The sequence below is a fragment of the Helicoverpa zea genome, chromosome 6, assembly GCF_022581195.2.
Source record: "Helicoverpa zea isolate HzStark_Cry1AcR chromosome 6, ilHelZeax1.1, whole genome shotgun sequence".
Classification (NCBI taxonomy): Eukaryota; Metazoa; Arthropoda; class Insecta; order Lepidoptera; family Noctuidae; genus Helicoverpa; species Helicoverpa zea.
Window position 1 is genome coordinate 240,529 of NC_061457.1, and position 21,435 is coordinate 261,963.

At 37.9% G+C, this 21,435-nt stretch overlaps 1 protein-coding gene across 1 annotated transcript; it reads left to right on the forward strand.

Moving 5' to 3' along the window:
- The first annotated feature begins 1,543 nt into the window (after positions 1-1,543).
- On the forward strand, positions 1,544-21,335 carry LOC124631458 (protein rhomboid-like). Its single transcript, XM_047165856.1, has 6 exons — positions 1,544-1,709; positions 18,301-18,739; positions 18,828-18,980; positions 19,093-19,268; positions 19,381-19,589; positions 19,737-21,335. Exons 2-6 carry the CDS (start codon positions 18,359-18,361, stop codon positions 19,859-19,861), a joined length of 1,044 nt encoding a protein of 347 aa, XP_047021812.1. The 5' UTR covers positions 1,544-1,709; positions 18,301-18,358; the 3' UTR covers positions 19,862-21,335.
- The last annotated feature ends 100 nt before the right edge of the window (positions 21,336-21,435 follow it).

A 21,435-nucleotide genomic window follows, 5' to 3' on the forward strand; every position in this document is an offset into this window, starting at 1 on the left:
TGTAGTCTAAACCTTAAATATGTTTGTCCTAGAGAGTTAACAATTTTGTAAAAGTCCCGATATTAGTTATTTATTCGCATTTTGTACTGTAAAACACAAAATATCCTCATTATGACGAGTTTAGGTGCAACTATTGAGCATGTCCCAGTAGTCGTCATAATAATTCTAAAATTGACGAGTTTTGGGTCAAATGGGAGTTTCAAAGTACCAATAGATGTCACATTAAAAAATATATCTTCTATGTTAAAAGTATTCCAAATTGCATATTACATCGTCAGCAAATAAACTTAACTATCTAATTAAACAAAGAAACATACCACAGACACCACTGGAGTCATGTAAATCAAAACACAAAACCACGTGCTGAGCTTCACTTTTGACAGCTGAACTTCACGAAAAAACGATTTTGTTAGGGCACACACGTTTCGACTAACATATCTCCGATACCATGACTGTTAAAACCCCATATTGTCATTTCAATTGTGCAATATGTTATCAACAATATGTTGACATATAAACCAGCCCAATTTAAGTTCAATAGAAAAAATAAATAAAAGTTTTTAGATTAATTGACGACTATTGGGGCATGACGACTTCACCCGCGTTTACCTTATTGGAGATTTTGTGAGATTTAATGTAGTTAGGGACTGGATGTATTCAGACAAATAACATCGACATTCCATAGTAGTACATTATATAGCAGAAAGTAGGTTCTAGTAGCCTATCCCAATAAAGTTGGGAAAACGCTCGGAAGATGATGATTAAATAGGAAAAAGTACTTGTGAGCTTAGAACAAGTATTCGGAGCTTATAGGTAAGTAGTTTCTCGAATTCCAAGGGTTTACAGAGCGGTCTAAATAAATCCAATTACAATAAGAATTGTGATATCTAGGTAATGCAAACACTGTTATTCGGCAATTAACGAGAAACCCAACTACATACACTCGCATACGTAATTATATGATTAAGAGTGTGTTTATTACCTACATAATGTATTTCTATGTTTAATTTAGGTTTCGATATCATTGTTCAGATTCGATGATGTAACACCATTATATATGATGTAGGTATCGTAGTCATAATGTGTATTGTTATTTTAATATTTTATGTCTAAAGTTAATATGCATTAGGTATGCTTTACTGGGGCGTTAGTTTTTTATTACAGTTAAAAACATACACAGATATGCTTCGCTAGGCCTGTTTATGAGTACTTGTCCGGATTAGCGAGACGAGCATTAATAGATGTAATTAGCACAATCTAACGAAGCAGACAGGAGAGTTCAAGCAATGAATAAACTTTCTGCCTCATGTCGCGTTATCTATTCACATGTACAAACAAAGACTTCACTGTTGACTCCGGGGATACCGAACCGATTCCAATAATTCTTAAGAAGTTACACTATGTGCGCTGATAATAGGCGTTATTTAAATAGGGAAGCGGGTGAAACCGCGGGGAATGGCTAGTCTATTGTATTAGAGTAGTAAGTAAACAAGTCGATCGTATATGAACACGGCAACATGTGGCGCGCCAGTCAGCTGTTCGTTATCGCGGCGGCGAGACGTGCTGATAGCGCCTCCCGATTACACTTCGCTAATACATTTCAGTGTTAAAATTCTTAATTACTCCTGAAAATATTCAAACTAGTGTTCATCGGTGAAGTGGCAGAGGTCACGAGGTATGCCGATCGCGTGCCTTGCCTACTTATTGAGGTAAATTAATTCGCCTTTGATTTATATTGTTTATAAATAGAATAGTATTTAATTTGAAATATATAAATACTCGCATGTGTTATAATAGGTTTTCCCCCATAAAACATAGTATTATGTGTGATAATAGTTTGTCCGCAAGGGATACTTTTAGAAACAATTAAGTTTTCATTTAGGTGAATAATTATCAAAATACCTCGTATTATTCAGAGGTAAAGTGATAATTAATCCTGAACAAACAAGTATCAGTATTTACGTAGGTACTTCGATACGTTAAGTTTCACCTTTAATGCAAATAAAGTCAATTGGGGCAAAGAAGAGAAACAACTTGATTTTCAATTTTATTTCTCGAATCGACCTGAATTTACAGAACAAAACTTAACTACAAACTAATTATTTAACTAACGCGTACTTTTAACAAGACCGTAGAGATCACCTACATTTTTATAGACTACCTATAGATAGGTACTCAATCAATAAATATTTATCAAACAATAGAGTACGTGCGCCATTAACATTATTATTAATGGACTAAGGGTCCACTCGGGGTTCACACTGGTTCACCCACGATTGTCATCTAATCTTATTATGTTGTATCTTGCCTTAAGATCTCGTATAATCTGCATTCGTGGAAGGCATTCCAGCCACAAGTGTTGGCGCTAATTGTGAGATGCGCGTGCGCCAGGGAATGCGTCGCGTTGCTCTGTAATCTATGCCAACAATAGCCACTATCAATCTCTTCCGCCTTCTAATGCTTATTTGTACAAAACTACATCAAGAGAATAGCAAAGCTGCACATTAATACTTGTGATCCTGTCGGATGTCAAATATTTTCAAATTATCTTTCGCAATAATTAGTCAAAACAGATAAAAAAAACACCTATTTACATTAGTTATCCTCTGTCTGTTAACCTCTCCGCAAAAGTTGATAACTCCCAGTAGTCAATCAGTAGGTAAGGCAGAACACAGATATGGAGTTACCTAGTAAAACGAGTATAATCACAAAGTGACATTCATTAAAATAAATGATTCTTCTACGAACACAATAGATAAGACCTAGGATCGGTGGGCAATGTGACACGCAAAGATGGAGTGACCATTTGCGAAAAATTTTGATAACAACAATTTGAGCCTTGTCGGGAAATTATTGTACACGCAATATGTTTCAGGAGAGGGTAATTAATTTCTATATCCTATACTTGAATATATCTAGTATATCATCAATCCGATGATTTTCAGGCGAGAAAGTTATCTACTAAATGTAGTCTACTGTAATCATGGTAGGTCTGAATCTGACTAGTATCGTATAACAGTATGACAGCTCGCAGATCTCACCTACCGCGTCGCTGCTATCGCGTGACGACCTTCAACCCCGACACATTGAACCATATGTCAATGTTATAATGTACTGCCTTATCTATTCTTATTTCACTGTGTAAATATAGCAAGGAGTTATATTTCTACTGACAGTTTTTATAACGACCTCATCTGATTGCACCTCGTTTTACAAAACAGTACCCAACCTTATAAGAACCTTCAGAAGCACCGTGTACCAGCATCTAATGCATGGTGCGCTAAGATATTTATAACTCTACACGGAATTACCTAATGGCTGAATTCTATTGAAGCGAATTTCACTGAAATCTATTATTAGAAGACAGAGATCGATAAAAGACCTTTTCGTTGAAAATATGAGAATCTATGTGAAAGACATATTTGTAAACAACATTCAAGTCACATGAGAGTTAGTTAAATCTTTTGTCTTGGATTTTACATCAACTAACTACATAAATGTATGTGTAAATAAACAGCATAACATTAGTACTGGGTAACGATGTCGTTATGATAACGACACGATGTTATCGGCTAAACTGCTGACTGCGCTAACATTGACCTATATCCACCTATATCGCTGTCGATGGGGAGCTGTCGTTTACATTCACCAATGTTTATTTCCATTACTATTCACTGAATAAATAACAAAAAACAACCGTCAAAAAAATTAGATAATTGTTTATACCTAGTGACATCACCGTATGAAAAGCAAAGCAATGCGCTGGAACAATAGGAACCAAATATGGTGGTGGAACTTACGCTCTACCTAATACTAAAATACTATAACATGTTATAAAACTAAATTCAAATAAATTTATTTATTCTTTATTGCACACTTATAGTTCGGCCATTCAGAGAATGCGTTCCTGACACGTCGCGATTGAACTGACGACGTAATAACATTCATTGATTATTGATATAATAATGTTGTTTTAATGCTCCTCAATTGTTAAAACGGTAAACAACCAGCAAAAATATTTTTATCGTAACTGCAACGCCATTGCAAAGTTACGTCGTCAGTTCAATCGCGACGTGTCAGGAACGCATTCTCTGAATGGCCGAACTATAACAATACATAATAAAAATAATAAAGACAGTTTATGTACAATGGCGAGCTTAACCCAGAATTGGGTTCTCTTACAGCCAACCTTAAAGCCATGGAGAGATTTGATAGTGGTAGGGTAGATTAAAAAGTGCACAACAAACATTGAAAACTAAGCAAAAATATCAAATAACAATATACTAAACATATATATGTAGTAAAACTACACAATACATAAACATAATACATATAAAATATATATATATATATATATACATACAAATATAAATGTCATTCATGTCGATAAATAGTATTCCTTTACTCGTCTCTTGAATGCACCCAACGATGGGCTTTCGCGTATCGAATGTGGAAGGGAATTCCACAGTCTCACAGCACGAACAGTGAACGATCCATCATAGCGGCTCGTAGTGTGGGAAGGGACACGAAGAAGGAGAGATGAGGAAGTGCGACAGGGTTTGCCTCTCGGAACAAGAAACTCAAAACGTTCCCGAAGATATCTTGGTGAGCGAGGATTGTAGAGAAGAGAGAAGAGAAAAGAAAGAATGTGAGCATCTCGACGCCGCCGAATAGGCAACCACTTCAACCGACTTCGAAATTCCGACACGTGGTCGTACTTCCTGAGCCCGAAAATGAAGCGGATGCACAGATTCTGCAGACGTTCGAGCTTATCTAGAAGTTCCTCAGTCGCATCAAGGAAACAGACATCAGCATAATCTAAAAGTGGGAGAAGAAGCGACTGAGCGAGAGTAATTTTTGTTGAAAAAGGCAGGAACTTTTGGAGCCGTTTGAGAGACTGAAACGTGCAAAATACTCTCCTGCTTACTTCCGCAATGTGTTTACCCCAAGACAAGTGACTGTCCATTAGTACACCCAGGTTTTTGACGTGCGAAGAGTAAGTTATAGTAACATTATCGTACAAGAGCGGCGGAGGAGATTGCAACCTATTTAGAAAATATCTGCCACCAATAATGATAGCTTGAGATTTAGAAGGGTTGACTAAAAGTCCAAAGCTCTTAGCCCACTGACTTATGTTGTCAAGATCATTATTGATGGCATCAATTGTCCTAGGAAGCTCCTCAAGATTACAATGTTGATAAAGCTGCAAATCGTCTGCATAGAGATGGTAATGTGAAGTTAGTGACTTTGTGATGGCGTTAATAAAAACGGAGAAAAGTAGAGGAGAGAGAACGCCGCCTTGAGAAATACACATATTATGTACATAAAATGCCAATTGTAAACTGCATATATATTAAATCTGTATTGGTATTTGATAAGTCATTAAGTCATCGATAAAATAATACCGATAATGATTTATCCTTCTAGTGTAACAACTTCTAGTGAAACATTTATTTATTTAAATATAAATAATATAACATAAAATTATCTACAGTATTTTTATATTTTTACTAGCCGTTTTCCCGCGGTTTCACGCGCGTCCCGTGGGAGCTACTGCCCGCACCGGGATAAAATATAGCCTATATTACTCTCAGATAATATAGCTTTCTAATTGTGAAAGAATATTTAAAATCGGTCCAGTAGTTTTTGAGTTTATCCATTACAACCAAACAAACAAAGTTTTCCTCTTTATAATATTATGTAGTATAGATAAAACAAATGATTTAAGCAAAACATGGCCATACTGAAGTTCTAAGAACTCTACGGTTCACTGGTATATTCTCACTAGCTGAAGTTCCACAAGGCCTCGTATCTCGTGTACCAAAACCTGCTCTGCATCAAACGAGTGGTTATCAGCGCCACGTTAAGGTGACAAGTTCAAAGTCCTATAGATAAGTGCTGTCGGTGCGCGGCCCACTAACCCACAGGAGGCACAAAGGGCCACGTGTTGCCGCCCTAGCGACCCCCTAGCCTGACCTCTAGTTAAAGAAACTACATAATTAAGCAGTCATTGATAACACTGCTGTGACCACGCGGCAGAGGATAAGATAATGACGTATGTACATGATAACATATCTGCAGAGCATTAATTAATCGTAATATGTATGGACGGAAACGGGCCTCATTCATATTTCAGAGTTAGTTCAGATAGTGGTTCTTGAACTTGACTATGTTAAACCAATCATACAGCGGAATATTATTATTCTTTCTTAATGTTATTGTTTTGTACTCAAAATCTTCAATTTATCAAATTGTACCAAGCACTATATAGAAGACAATTAATCATCGGTAAAGCATACAAGACACTCCTATTATCCCGTGTCGAGCTGACAGCGTGGTCACCGCGGGGGTGGAGCAAACAGCGAGTGACGCACGCGCGGGTCAACAACTCGCCCCTGTTTGAACAAGCTTAGCTCGCGGAATTGCTCGGTAACCACCTGAAAGAGTATAAGTTCTGACATGCAAACTTTACTTGACAGGTTTGTTATTCAAGTACCTAGGTCAAAACTAAAGACGTAGTTGTAATGGTAATGTCGTTCAAACATGTTTCATAGGATATTTGATTCTGATTTACAGTTAATTATCATGAATTATGATGTTGTTAATTACAATACTATGTATTACTACTCCCTTAAAAAAACACTACTACAGACATCCACAAGTCACTCCCACATACATAAATACGGGATATTAATTTTCTGAATCACTAATCAACTCGACATTCAATTAAAATGTTGCCTACTTCATCCGCAAGGCAACGTTAATTCCATAAAGCTACGTAGTTTCGTTCAATTTCATTAGCCCCGTGGCAACAGTTCGCCTCCTGCCCGCCATGAGCCATAAGGCTTGGTTGTCTATACCCCAGCACGTCAGTCGTCAGTTCAGCAGTGGGTACAATGAGCCGGGCTCGTAAAAACGCAATTAATTAGCGCAAGCGATCGCCGCCGCGATAACATCAACATAACACTTCGTCAAGTCATTAAGATAACAACATATTCCCGGATTAGGGTCACATACGTATGTGTGAATTTGTGTCGCACCTGGGATACACTACATTTTATGAAATGCTAAAACATTGTACAACCTAATTATGTTAAGCTACTAATCTGTGCCCTTTATCTGAGAGTATCCGTTACTTGATAAGCTGAGAGTGATCGGAAATCCCAATTGTGCATAATTCATGGTGTAAATGTATGGTGGATGCACGTCTGGTCACGTACGAACACTGCATGCCTACACTGATCCGCCCCCGTGCTGTTAAGTAATATTGTTATCATCACCAACACATCATCAACACGAATACCCTGGTTGACCCTTTATCTTTTAACCCCTGTGATACGCCCCAGCTTTATTCAAAATTATAAAACATTTTATCAGAATTTAGATACCTACCTGAGGTTCTTCAACTACTTGTAACTAAAGTTAAGTTGTATGTTTGCTGAGATGTAAATAAATCCGTTGTATCGCAGGCGAGGCCCTTGACCGCTTGCGGTTTTCATTAAGAGCTACCTCGCAATTGGACGTGAAATGTTACAATTTATTCATATTTGTTCTTAAGCGTGCCACAAGAAGTCTCAGTGTATCTTGAAGTAAAGTTAACTTTATAAAAGCTTCAGATTAATGAAATGTGAATAAAAGAAGTGCAACACCAGAACTATTAGGTTGCAATATCATTATGCATTTTCAATTAAAAAAAAAATCCTAACATTTTATTTCATGGATTTTTGCAAAGTAAAGCGTTTGTTCCCCACAAAGTTAAATAATTAGTTCAATAAATCAATAAATCGCTGGTGTGGCCATTGGGAACATAAAAGAAAAAGGCTTTCCAAGTGGTGTAAATATGTAACAATACTTTTATTAATTTAGAAGAAATTATATAAACGTGCTCACAGGGAAAAATTTGTACAGAGTGACATTCATTTCTTTTGTTCTTGACATTTTCGAGGGTTAAGAACTAGAGTAGCGTAAGGCCAAAATGACAACTTCTCAGGAGAGCCCGAAAACAACTCAAATTTACCTACTGTTATCTTATAGCCCTTTTTGTGGGGTAAATCTATAGTAGTTAGATATCTGATTTTTACTAATAATAAAACTTTATTTATCGGCTACAGAATAATGTAACTTTTTGGTCAATCAAAATACGGTTTCATTTTAATAAAATTTATTTTTCAAAAACTGGTTGACATACGTCATTTTAGCTGTTCCATAAATTAGTGCCATAGTAGCGTATCCCACCCTTACGTTTTTTTGGCAGGAAGAAAAATTACGGAAGCTTACGAAACAAGGACAGTAACGGTACTTTACGTTTATTTGGCACGAAACAAACTAAGCCTACATAATCAAACTTTCTGCGCTATTAACGTATGGCAAGATACGTTATTTAAGCGATTACATTGAAGGCATATTTTGGTGTCTTATTCGCTCTGTAAATCGAGTTACGATCGTTGTGCTCGTAATTTTTTTGAGAAAATAATGTCAAGATTGTTGTAAGCAGAAACACTTCATTTTGGCAATAAACAAATATCTTTTTTTATATACGTTATTGTTGTACTAAGCAATCAACACACTACATCGATCCAGTTTTTTGGCACATAAAAATATGGGGATTAAATAAACGAATGGTGAAAAAAAATTTTTTTTGTATTTTTGCCCTAACGCTACTCTAGTTCTTAACCCACGTTTTAGAAAAAAATAAAATTAAATACATCCTCCAATGAGGTTTTATATGTTATGAACAGCGTTATTCAATAATCCATTTTCCTATTAGCAAAAATATCACAGTACATAAATATCAGCTGAAAAACAGCTAAACTATGGCATCGAATGATATGCGGTAATCATGCTGTAACGCATCCAATAAACCACGCGTGTCGAGTGGCCACACGGGCCATATGGGCTATCAGCCACATGGCCATAACCACAGCCATTACACGCATTTACTATTAGCATTACACTATGTATCGGTAACATTTACACGAGAGTGCGTACTGCTAAACCAATTGATCAATTACTTATAATAAAAATATTTGCCTACCCGACCCTGAAGGCATACGCGTGTGTAATCAACAAATTGGATTTGCAAGGCTATTGCCAAACAATAATTTTTATGTACTATATTAGTATTAAAGGTTTTTTCGACCATAATCCGAAACATTAAGTACACTTAAAGCATTTTTGATCGTTGAGTGAAATCATTGAAATGGATTTTGCCGAAGGAATTATTTCTGATGCACTAATGTTGTTTATACCGAAATGATCTGCAAAGCGGTGCATTGAACGGTGAGTCAACAAGTAAACAGACAGCTGAGATACAGAACACCCGGTCATTAGCACGCCGTACTCGACTGTACACGCTGACTTTGTGGAGATGAGTACAGTCGCGCTGCGACCTTGAGTCTGCGAATATATCTTCACAGATATAAATCTCAACTATTTGCGAAGTACAATTCACAGCGTCATCATCTGTCATCGCTTGCGCAATGTAGCTGAGAGAATCATAAAGTGATATTATAAAAATACCTTTAGTTGTGCACTTAAAATAACTACATGATGAGTGCCAACCAATACAGTTTATAGCCGCGTTAAAAGCAACGAGTTGCTAACTCACTTTTGGGTACATATGAACTTGCGTTTTAAATAGCGCTCTGGTTAACTGTACTCTATTATTCAATATATTATTCAAATATTGGCCGTGAATACACACAAACTATACTCATGTTACACTACCTCTAGAAACTATAACACAAAATTCATAGGAAGATAGTCCTAAATGACTTAGAAGGAAAGTAAATGTTTTAATCCACTTGTGCCTGACGACTCTGTAGTAAATTAATTAAGTAAATCGTGTGAACTAATTCGATTAGTACTCGGTATATGTCTGTTCTTAGTAGGCCAGGAACATGCATCGATTACTGAGAATTAATTAAAACAACTAAGCAATACTATTTTATTGTAACCTAGAGGAAATGAAAGGGTTTATAAAATATGGTATGTAGTTCTAAAATTAAACGTGGCCTGGCATAATGATTCAGATGCCATAGGTATCTACTGGTGTATTGGATACAAAATAACATGAAATAAATTATTATTATTATTACTAGCCTATAATGTCCCACTGCTGGGCAAAGGCCTCCCCATCTCGCTTCCACACTTCCCGATCCTTCGACCGAGTCCACCAGTCTCGACAGTAGGCGTCTAGTTCGTCACGCCATCTCTTCCGGGGCCTACCCCGCCTGCGGTGTCCATCCTGGGGTGTCCAATGAAATAAATATATTATGTATTTATTTCTTTACGTAATAGGTATGTAAAGTTATTTATAGCTTGAGGAACTTGTAACTGTATTTAAGTGTTTAATTGAAATACGGGAGGCTGCAGACGGGATGGAGGCTGCGGTCAGGCTCTCGCGACCACAGTCCGTTTACATAATATCCCTAAACAGATACGTTATGTTATTATTATGCAAGTATCGGTAGGTACTCAATCACGGTGGAGGATAAATCGCGTTATCAATTTGTATTCAAGTTGATGGCTATATGTATACGCTCGTATAGTCAGATGAGATTAACTCCGCAATATAGTTTTTTTTACGTACATCGGTAAGTGGATTTAGCACTTTACTATTTATGTAGCAATCAAATTAATGCATTTATCGGAAATCAAGTGTCCAAATAATTCGCTAAATGATGCGCTTAAAAGCTAAGCTATATAGCTAACTGCACCGATGTACAGTTGCAAAATTTAAGCAAACTAATCTCACAGTAACTAAACACCCCTGTTACCCAGTGCGCCACATCTCGCACGTCTGTCTGTCTGTCCAGCTGTCTGGGCTGCCCACTGCCCACGTGCCCAGTTTCCGTGTCTCATTAATTATGAAGCACTAATCTAGTCGGAATAACTGACCACAGGATATCTGCAGGAGTTCCCGGTTTATCGTGTTTTATTGGATAATTGCTCTGTAAATAGTCTGTGTGATAACTCACGGAAACGGGGATTACAAGCGATGCAGTAACGTTCTACTAATAGTACTTAGAATTTAATAGTACACACCACGTGGATCTACTTATTATCTAATACTAAAACAAAGTACTGCATTAAATTATTTAATATCCTACTTATATTATAAATGTGAAAGTTTGTGAGAATGTATGGATGTATGTTTGTTATTCAATCACACAAAAACGGCTAGACCGATTTGATTAAAATTTGGTATGTAGATAGGTGATACCCTGGATTAACACATAGGCTACTTTTTATGAACGCACCACGCGGGCGAAGCCGCTGGCGGAAGCTAGTATTTTTATAAAGCGTTCATGTCATCTGTCATGCATCATTTATCATGACTCCATGAGTATCCTGTAATGGCTGTAATGCGCAGTAAACTGATATCCACGACATGATGGCTCCCATATACGTGCCTACTTGCAAAGTAAACAAATGCTTGTTTACATGAAAATCCGCAAAATATCCGAGACATCTACCTTGGACTAATTAGGACCGCAACAACAATATGTAAATATATATTTATCTATCTACGTATGACTATGGTGTGAATTCCCATAACCCGCATTTTCCTCCTCCGATAAATATTACATTTAATATTTTATAGGAACAATTAAAACGTTTGCTTCTTAAAAAATAATTGCTGTAATAACGGGAATTGTTTTTCAGTTATTGTTATCTTTTTATTAGCACGAGGAAACCACAAACGTCACTTACATGCAAATAATGAGATTATCTTAGAGCTTCATGTATTTTTACCCATGGAAAGCTTCATCACTAACTTAAGATAATAAAGGTACCAACATAAACCTAATTCTTTTATTTCACACCTAAAAGAATTTAAGTCATAAACTGTTACAGCCTTTTTATCGTCCCACTGCTGGGCACAGGCCTCCTCTGACACGGAGAAGGATTGAGCATTAATCACCAAGCTTGCTCAATGCGGGTTGGTGATTTCAGACTATATAGTCCAGGTTTCCTCAAGATGTTTTCCTTCACCTTTTTTATCAGCCATTGGTGTCTAAGATATACTTAGAAAGTACATACAAACTTAGAAAAGTTGCATTGGTACTTGCCTGACCTGGAATCGAACCCACACCCTCATACTCGAGAGGCTGGTTCTTTACCCACTAGGCCACCACGACTTAAGTCTATGACAAAATGTGTATATAAGTATGTTTATGACTTAAGTCATAAACATCTAGGAAAAATATCTCAGGATTAGTTCGGAGTGACGTTGCTCCTTAAAACAATAGGGTGCTTATCTCAGCTCAGCAGTAACACAATACAGGCTCAGACAAATGGCTCAGGTAGGCGAGCGTCATGATCTCAAAACAATCGTTAACCTAAGAAATGGTTCACATCAACAAATAAAATTCACACTTATTGTGAATTTCGGCGAAAAATAACATTATTCTTAAAATAATTAAATAAGAATATTGTTTTTGAGATTATTATTAGAATTCATATTTTTATAGAATAATAATCACACAATTTTCGGAATTTAACTGAACGCATACTCTAAATGAAAAGTACCGAAATTTCGGGAGATTTAAATAAATAATTGCTCTGCTAATTATAAAATAAGTACCCATATATTATATAGTATGATTATTGTTTTGAGGTATTAAGTTCTGGTTAGTATTCCTACTAACTTAGTGTAATGACGTTAACTCAACTGCAGACGTATGCACTAGCAGTACCGCTGTCACACACCCCCAGAGGCTAGTCATGTATTAGGCCGTAGGAAAACCGCAGACCACTAGACAGTAGACAGTAATTTCCATACACACTACGTCTACTGCAACATTTGTATGACTGTATGTATGTCGTCATGCTTACCTCTATATCTCGCTATAGAACAAACATTATGACGAAAGAGAAATTCTCCACTGACTAATAAAATAAGAACTACGTAGACCTGATTGTTTTCAATAATAAATTAAAATCTCGTCATAACATTAAGGGAAGAAAAAAATATGTCTGTCAAAGGTGCAATAACTATAAAATATGGCATAGGTGGACATGCTATTAAAGAGCTAGCGATTAAATAGACGTCTGAAGAATTAACTCTTCTATCAACTTAGGTGTAATTATGTATACCCTGAAATAAAAAATAAAAACACTTGTATTGTGTAAACACAGAAGTATTAAAAAAAGAAATAAATATTAATCAGATCCGCTCAACGTCTAAAAAGGATATTTGTCGTACACCCATGCATAAAGGCAAGCTTATTGCCACCAACTGGGCAACACAATTATAAGGAATACATGTAAATCTTTATTTAATCAGCTCCTCGCCAGATGCTCAGTATGGAGAGCGTGCCTGCAACATAATGTGATGGAGGAATTCGCAGCAGATGGTGCAGGTATTGTTCCTTTTTTTCTGCAGTGCGGTGCACCTGCCCAAATGCGGGCGCAGCGCCTACTCGAACCAGTCCCGTGGCGTGGGACCGATAGCAACCAGCTATGTACCTGAGTCTTATGAATTTTAGGTCTCTCAATTTATAATGCTATGATAATGTTTAATTTTCTGTTTCTAAATAAGCGTGAACAATTTATAAGTGCTTCCTGATTGTGCATTCGATGGTACTGTCAATAAACTCTTAAAAGGTTACTTGGACAAAAATATTATAATAAAAAATTGTTTTAGTTGAGTCCACAACCAAAATCGCATGAGTAATATTCTTATTGTGTTTATGTACAATCTACATTATGCGCGATAAACGTAATAGTAGTAGATAATAGTATTTTAATAATAGAAGCATTTGTTATCGTAACTCCCACACAGCAAAAATATTTGCTTTATTCGAGTCATACATTTGCGAATCAGTGTTAGTGCGGCCGCGGATTCCATTTATTAAAGTTCCTTTTGTTTGATCCTCGTGGATATAAAGCAGATTCGTTCCAAAAATACCAATTTGCAGTAGACTGCAACGTCCAAATCTTATCATGTTACGCACACAGCGGCGCAGTGCGTGTGCGCACGGGAGAAATGTGCAAGTGTGAGTGTTTCGGGACGCGCAGGTCGGCGCGCGCGCAGGTGCCGCACTCATTCTCCATTCAGCTTTCGAGCTTGTCCGTATGAAGTATTCAATATTTTGGGTCGTCACTGGAGAGATAATTTAGTGCATTCGGGGATACAGCCAGAGTAAGACGTACTTATCCGAAATTCAGTAATTAACGAAATAAATTGCGGTTTTAATATCCATGCTGTCGGCGTTTGTTTACGTGAGATCAGCTGTTGTTATCAGTGTGCAGTCGGTGCCGCCTGATTGTGTGTTTTGATTTGGTGAGTTTCTTAAATTACTTGTACTTATTGCATTTAATAATGTACTCCTGTTCTCAATAAGAATACATAGATTGAATAATTAAAAATTGAGTTATTTGCATTTTTGTATAATTTGATATGCATAAACTACACATTTAACAATAACTTCAAGAATATTATTTAATACTAGGTAGGTAGGTCAAATGTCGAAACCCAGGCAAAAAAGCCATGCTGCTACTTATTGCAAATTATTCAACATCTTGGATTATTTAAATAACGAAGTGTCCAAGTGCAACCAAAACCTTTAAAAAGATGAGAAATATTAACACCCAAAGAAACAAATACATATTGAATACCACAGAAAAATATTTATTAAATAAGTGTGGGAATCGATCCGCGACACGTAATGCAGCAGTCACCTGAGGCTGTCAATAGCATCATATCTTGGCCATCGGTGCATTCCCAAACGCGGTGACACCCGTCCTGCCGACCCTGACAGGCGAAGATAGCCTCGCAGATACCATTGATCATGGAAACGATGCCACCGGTGACAGACGGACTGACACGCGGAAGCACAAGCAGACTACTGCCTTATAAGGAACACAGTAAAGCGCAAACATGGGACTGATTATAGCCAATCAATTATTTATCATTTGGTGTTAAGTGTCTGTACAGCTTAGCTTCTTGCTGTATTCGTATTCCACTGTTGCGTGTAACAATCCAATGTTATGACATTCCACTAATGACTTTTATAGGTTACCGAGGTACTACCTGAGGTAGTCACACAGACGTTTCGTACCTACTTAAAGCTTTTTCTCAGATTAGTTTTTATTGACCAAGCAAGATAACGTTCTTATATGAATTTTAAAACTTCTGCACTAAATGTCCAGGCAGGTAGGCCACGGGCCGTAGGCAACAGGTGTCGTCTTTTCAATCGCGATAGATTTTAACGTACCCATGCGTACGTGCAGTGAATACACATAGCAATGTTAAAGCTATCATTAGCTAAATATCCTGTCACCTCCTGGTGAAGGTATTGTTTAACGAAATAATGACACGGTTCAGGCCATATGGTGAGGAGATAGGAAGTAATAGTAATTCATACAAGTGTACTACATATACGTATGGTATGTCTGATTTAATGTTACTGAGCCAAAGGCTTTTACAAGTTACTCGCACCAGCTGTTGATTCCACGCTGTAAAAATATTCATCTCGCAACCGGGTGCAGTTTTTCATAACGCTTTTTTGCGCCCCGCTATCACCTGCTCCGGAGCAATCTCACATCCCGTGTTGACTAGCAGGTTTAGAGAAGTACTCTCTCCGTAATATAATCTTACAACTGCAGGTAAACAGATGCAAAATAAAAAAATCTCCTAAGAGCATTGTCTTAAAGGAGATATGATAACAATACAGTCAGCTGTAATCATAACGCGAGTTCAAAGAATAATGTTCGTCGTAAAGTGCTCGTCTATTGTTATCGCGAATAGTCGCCATTCAAACAAATGTTCTCCATTTTGCGTCCTTCGTTAATTAGAATGAACACAGTTGAATGTTCGACATTCTGTGAAGTACAGTTGCAGATGTAGACCAGAAAATGTAAGCGCATTGCAGTCCGCTTGTTAATGATAAAAGGACGCTAAGCTCTGCGCGTGTGGTTTTTTGATAGTTTGGCCACGACTTACAACGCCTGTCTGCTCGTATCACACATGGCTTAAAATGGCCGAATTAATAGTGATTTATTCAAATATTAAAGTGCAATGCACTAAGTAATGAAGGTAGTTTATGCATAAGTTATGGATGTATTGATGTCAACGGCTTGCATTAGACTAAAGCTAAGCCTAGTAGCCAGTAAATTGGGCTGTCTATAACAATATGAGCTATTTATTATTCGCGGCGGAGTTTGGCGAGTGTATCGCGGCCAGCTCACCAATTGTGCCGTTATTGTCATAATAAACTGTTATTACACGACAACGCTATTGTTCATGGACCGATACCCAAATGTTCTACACATAAGGCGTTATGAGGGAAAATATTTGCATGTAATGAAATTAAATCAGGTGACATGAAAGGAAAACTTCAGCTTGTTATTGCAGAAAATTGTTTAGGAATATGAACAATACCGAAGTATTGTATATATGTATAAGTACTGACTTCACCTAAATAATATATATTTTTTTTTATTTGGCATACCAATGGAAAATCTAAATAACTGCTTAGTGTTCGTGTATAGTTGAACTCTCAAGCTGTCGCGTAGTTAAGTGGTGCGGCCAAATAAAACATTGTTAGCAAGAATCTCATTAGTAGGCAGAAAATAGTTTATCCCGTATCAGATAACAACAGGATAACGAAGCTCTGAAAAATACTGAAAAAATAAATAGATTTCCTTTACTATTTCTGTTAATTATAGGTAATGGTACTGCGATAGGCTGATGATGATGATGATGATGATGATGATAGGTAATGGTGCAAAAGTCGTAATTTCCTTGACTTATAGTCGTGTTGGGTATTATCATAAAAATTAATATTTCTTTAACATATTTTTTCCTATGTGAAACGGATTAACTAACATATTCTTATACAGACTGATTTAAAACTCAATAATAACCACAATATTTATATTTTTTGTTGTGTTTGAAAACAAGCTGATAATTTCTGATAAGGGCCTACGTCAATCATAAACAAATACATAGAAGTAAGTGCAACCTTTTCGAGTGAACTTTGTGGTTTACCTGTTCATATCAATTGTCAAATGTGTTTCACACGTCAAGCATCTGTCATGGACGTGTTTCCCTATGAAATAATCATTTTATTTACTGTACAAAGATAATAGTTTAATTAAAACATGGTTCCGAACAATGTATCAGTTTGAGGAACTAACAATTAAGAGTCGCTACGTCATTGAGATTTGATGACACGGAAATCTGTGGTTATTTCACGTAATTTGTTATTTAATATTCGCAGTAACGATATCTGTCGAGGAAATGATTTTCAGATTATTTGTGTAAAAACACCCGATGCATTGGACAGAGTTTATAGTCACAAAGTTCAATAAAAATTACTTCAATCGCTACTTGAGTAAGTGGCAGTCTTTCTATAGTTGAATACTTGAATAGGTACTTCAAGTGAGAGGGGTCGAGAGTGCGAGGATTTTGTATAGAATAGTATCGCTTATTGTGTGACTCCTGAAAGCTCACATATACTTAGTAGTTTCTTGCATTTTTATCAAACTTTTTTGATCTGCTCCTTGTAGTAGTCCAGTAAGTAGAGCCTTATCAAAATTACATAACGATTACATAATGTATATAACAATAGGTTGTGTACTAGAACAGCTAGGTATAAACAAACACATGCACACTGTCATGCAGCGTATGCGCATACAATTGCATAATTGCATTTATTTTCCGCATCGCTTTGATAATGCAAACGAATAAAAATCTGATTTAATAATTGTTAATTCTAAAGGGAAAACCAATGCACGCATTTATATGTATATTGTGTATATGTCAATATAATTTAATCGCTTGTCCTGCCCCAGTTTGCAGTTTTTAACAATTGCTATCCCTACATTGTTTCATACTCATTAGGTACCTACATGAGGCACAAACGCGAATATTAAATTGAAGAAAAATAATCTCTATGTTTTACATACATTCTATTAATAGTGCAAGGATGTAATTTGTGGTCTCACAATAATTCCGCATATACGTTAACTGTGGAAGCAATTCACTCCATATACGTTTCACCTTCTTCCTGTTTTATCGTATGGATCCCATAAATTTTTGTAGCTAATTGCAAGCTGTGTATTATGGTAGTCCAATAAACGTATCTTTCTATTTTCTTTGAGATTTGAAAAAAAGTTGATTACGCAAAAAATCGTAACATTAATAAGCTGACCGGGCGACAACGAATCAGGATATTCTACCTCTATTGTGGAATCCCTAATTAGTAAACTGGAATAGATTTTCCTTGTCGATTGTTTGGTATATATAGTGAGGAAGGCGTACTAATGGATTACAATCGTTGTACACAGGCGGCAGAGTACAGCGCAGCGCCATGTCGTGCTGACCGTGACATGAGCAGCGGCCGCCATGGCTCCCGACGCCGAGCACTGCGCCGCCGCGCGCCTGACCGGGGCCCAGCCAGCGCCCGTGCACGCGCCCCGCAGGGTCCTGCCCGACGCACACGCGCCCGCCACCGCCTGGACAGAGAACGAAGAGGAGCGTCCTGGAGACAACACCAACAGCCCCGGGGAGAACCGCCGCCTGCTGCCCACCGGGGCCCCAGTCAAGCACAAGTCGCGCCTACAGGCCGGCCTCACGCTAGGAGTGCACCCCCAGGGGAAATACAAGTCTCCACAACTTACCAAGTCACATAAGCCCTACGCGAAGAACAAATTCGAGAAGAGGAAGGATAAGCTCTTAGCTCTATTGAAACCACCGTATTTTATAGTGTCCATAATAATTTTACTTGTAAGTACCTTTCAGCTTAACAGTCATCAAATCTTTTTTCATGTTATTTCATGAGTCAATATTAAGCCGACATCTGATGTTGTTCCAGGTATGCATCCACCTGTGGGGCTCGGCAGACATGCGCGCGCAGATGGAGTGGTCTCCCAACGCGTGGTGGCGCGAGCCCTGGCGGCTGTTCACGTACGGCTGCGTGCACGCCAGCGCCGCGCACCTGGCGCTCAACGCACTCGTCGCACTCGCTGTGAGTATCACTAAGTATCATGCTGTACCTGCACGTAGGCAATATTTTTACTTAAATGATACCTACTGCGTGTCCCATATGTATCTAATTCGTGGTTGTGTTTGTTCGTCAGGTGGGCTGGCCCTTAGAGCGCGAGCAGGGGTGGTGGCGGGTGGTGGTAGTGTGGGCCGGCGGGGTGGCGGCCGGCGCTCTGGGAGCCGGCGTGCTGCAGCCGCGCGTGCGCGTGGTGGGCGCCTCGGCGGCTGTGTACGCGCTGCTCACCGCGCATATCGCTAATGTGTGCCTTAGGTGAGTTCCTACAATTATACCTCAACTTGAATCATGGTTTCTGTATCCTTCTTAATTATCTATTTGTTTTCGCCTTCATGTGTCGATGCTTAAATATGCCATTGTTGTTCAGGTTCGGTCACATTCCGCTGTGGTGGTTCCGTCCGCTGAGCGTGCTGGTGCTGGGCACGTCGGAGGCGTGCTGGGCGCTGGTGCGCGCGTCGCCGGCGGCGGGGGCTCCGGCCGCTGCGCACGCGCACGCCTCCTATGAATACGTTGCCTGGGCGGCGCACATATTCGGCGCAGCTGTAGGAATACCTCTAGCCTTCTTAGTGTTTACTGGTGAGTTTTGCTTCATGTTAATTCTTTAACCATATTCAATTATTTTATCCAATCAAATATTGTCGTCTGACATAGCGTTATAATATTTCAGAATAATTTAAATGCAATGGTTATACCAATAACAAAACGTTTCCTACTTGTTTACAGGCGAAAACTCCAAAAAGCCATACGTGGTCGCAAGTCGGCTGATCTCTGGCGCAGTGATGTGCGCCGGCGCAGTGCTGGCGTGCATCTACTACGGCTGGTACGGCGACGACCTCGACCAGACCTGAACCCGGGACCGCGGAACGTTGTGTCTCAATGAAAAGTGCAATTCGTACTCATCCGTCCGCTATTCGTCACGTAGAATAGCTTTTGATGGGAATTTTACAAGTTTGTACAGTTTTGTACAGAGCTAGTCGGAGTAGCGGTGAACAAAGGCCTCATCGATTTATGGATCTTTTTCACGTTCTAGATATAAGCGTTATGTACAAACATGTTCGTTGGAGTTAATCTAAGGGAAATGTAAACTAAGTGGTAAATTCTAAATTGTAACTCCGCCCACCTCGAGTGTCACCTGAAGTCATGAACATTGCTTGACTATATTGTCGACACCTGGCCTACTGAACTATACGTATATAACTTATTGCTACGTTGCTTGTTCATGTTCGCGATGTGGCGGAGTTTATAATAATATTGATTTCTGTGAAATCACACTTTCGATTGTTTTGCATCAAAACGTTGGACAAACGGCTAGTGATAATTTAAGCTTTGTACTTATGCAACGACTTTTATAATATTAGCGACCAAGTGCAATTGTAATTACCTTCCAAGACTTTATATCATAATAAGTATATTTGAACTTTGAAATGTCATCCACTTATTCTTGAATTATTGCAATTTTTTTTATATGCTCATTACGAGATATTTCATTGGCACTCAAGAATTAAAATTTCGGACTTTTATAATGATATCAAACATTTAATCAATGTAAACCGAACAAAACGTTGTTAAACTCTTCACTATCTGTAATAACATTGATAAACGTAATGACACTCTTGAAATAACAATATATTCAGACTAAGTGAACAGTTAAATCTCCGGTTAAAGTGACATTGCACTGCAAACTGCATGTCCTCCAAATGATAAATACGTACTAAGTGACTGCAACCAAAGAGATTATTGTATTCTAGTCCAACCTCAAGTTATAATACATGACTTAACTGAACTTTTGTTTTCATTTTAATATTTTTGGTGCTGAATGCTGATATTTTAACCCCTTATATTGCGACTGACACTGTACTAATTAGTGATAGGTCTAACAAGGCAGTAGTGACAACGACCCTCCATCATGAGAATACTTACGATTGACTCTAACTATTGATCGAATTGCTGGGATATTAATACATATATAAACTGTGTAACAAATTAGTGCAGTGAGCTATCCAATCTTGCCGACCACGGCGTGTGTGTGGTCAGCGTTACAGTAGGTTGTGGTGAAACACAGATGAACGAGTCCGTCACAGAGAAACCTGCCTCTACTTGCGTTTGCGAGGAAGGGTCACTATAACATATCAATAATTAAGATAAATCATGAATAATATGTGAATAACGGTTAAAAATCTTTGACAGACAATTGTTTTTGGATATTGTATTTTGTTTGATGTTCTATGTTAAAATGAATATTATGTTTTCTACAAATGTTTCAGCAAATGTCCTGTGTATCGCTTTGTGATAATTGTGATCCTATAAAAGTTCATTTCCATATTCTGTCGTTTTTATTTGAAACCCAAAAATAATTTCAATCTTAAATCTATACTAATATTATAAAGCTGAAGAGTTTGTTTGTTTGTTTGAACGCGCTAAT

Bases quoted from the DNA above. Each gene is read 5' to 3' on its own strand.
- LOC124631458 (XM_047165856.1), top strand. From the start codon at position 18,359: ATGGCTCCCGACGCCGAGCACTGCGCCGCCGCGCGCCTGACCGGGGCC. The intron at 18,740-18,827 runs GTAAGTACCTTT...ATGTTGTTCCAG, and splicing joins TGTCCATAATAATTTTACTT to GTATGCATCCACCTGTGGGG. The intron at 19,590-19,736 runs GTGAGTTTTGCT...ACTTGTTTACAG, and splicing joins AGCCTTCTTAGTGTTTACTG to GCGAAAACTCCAAAAAGCCA.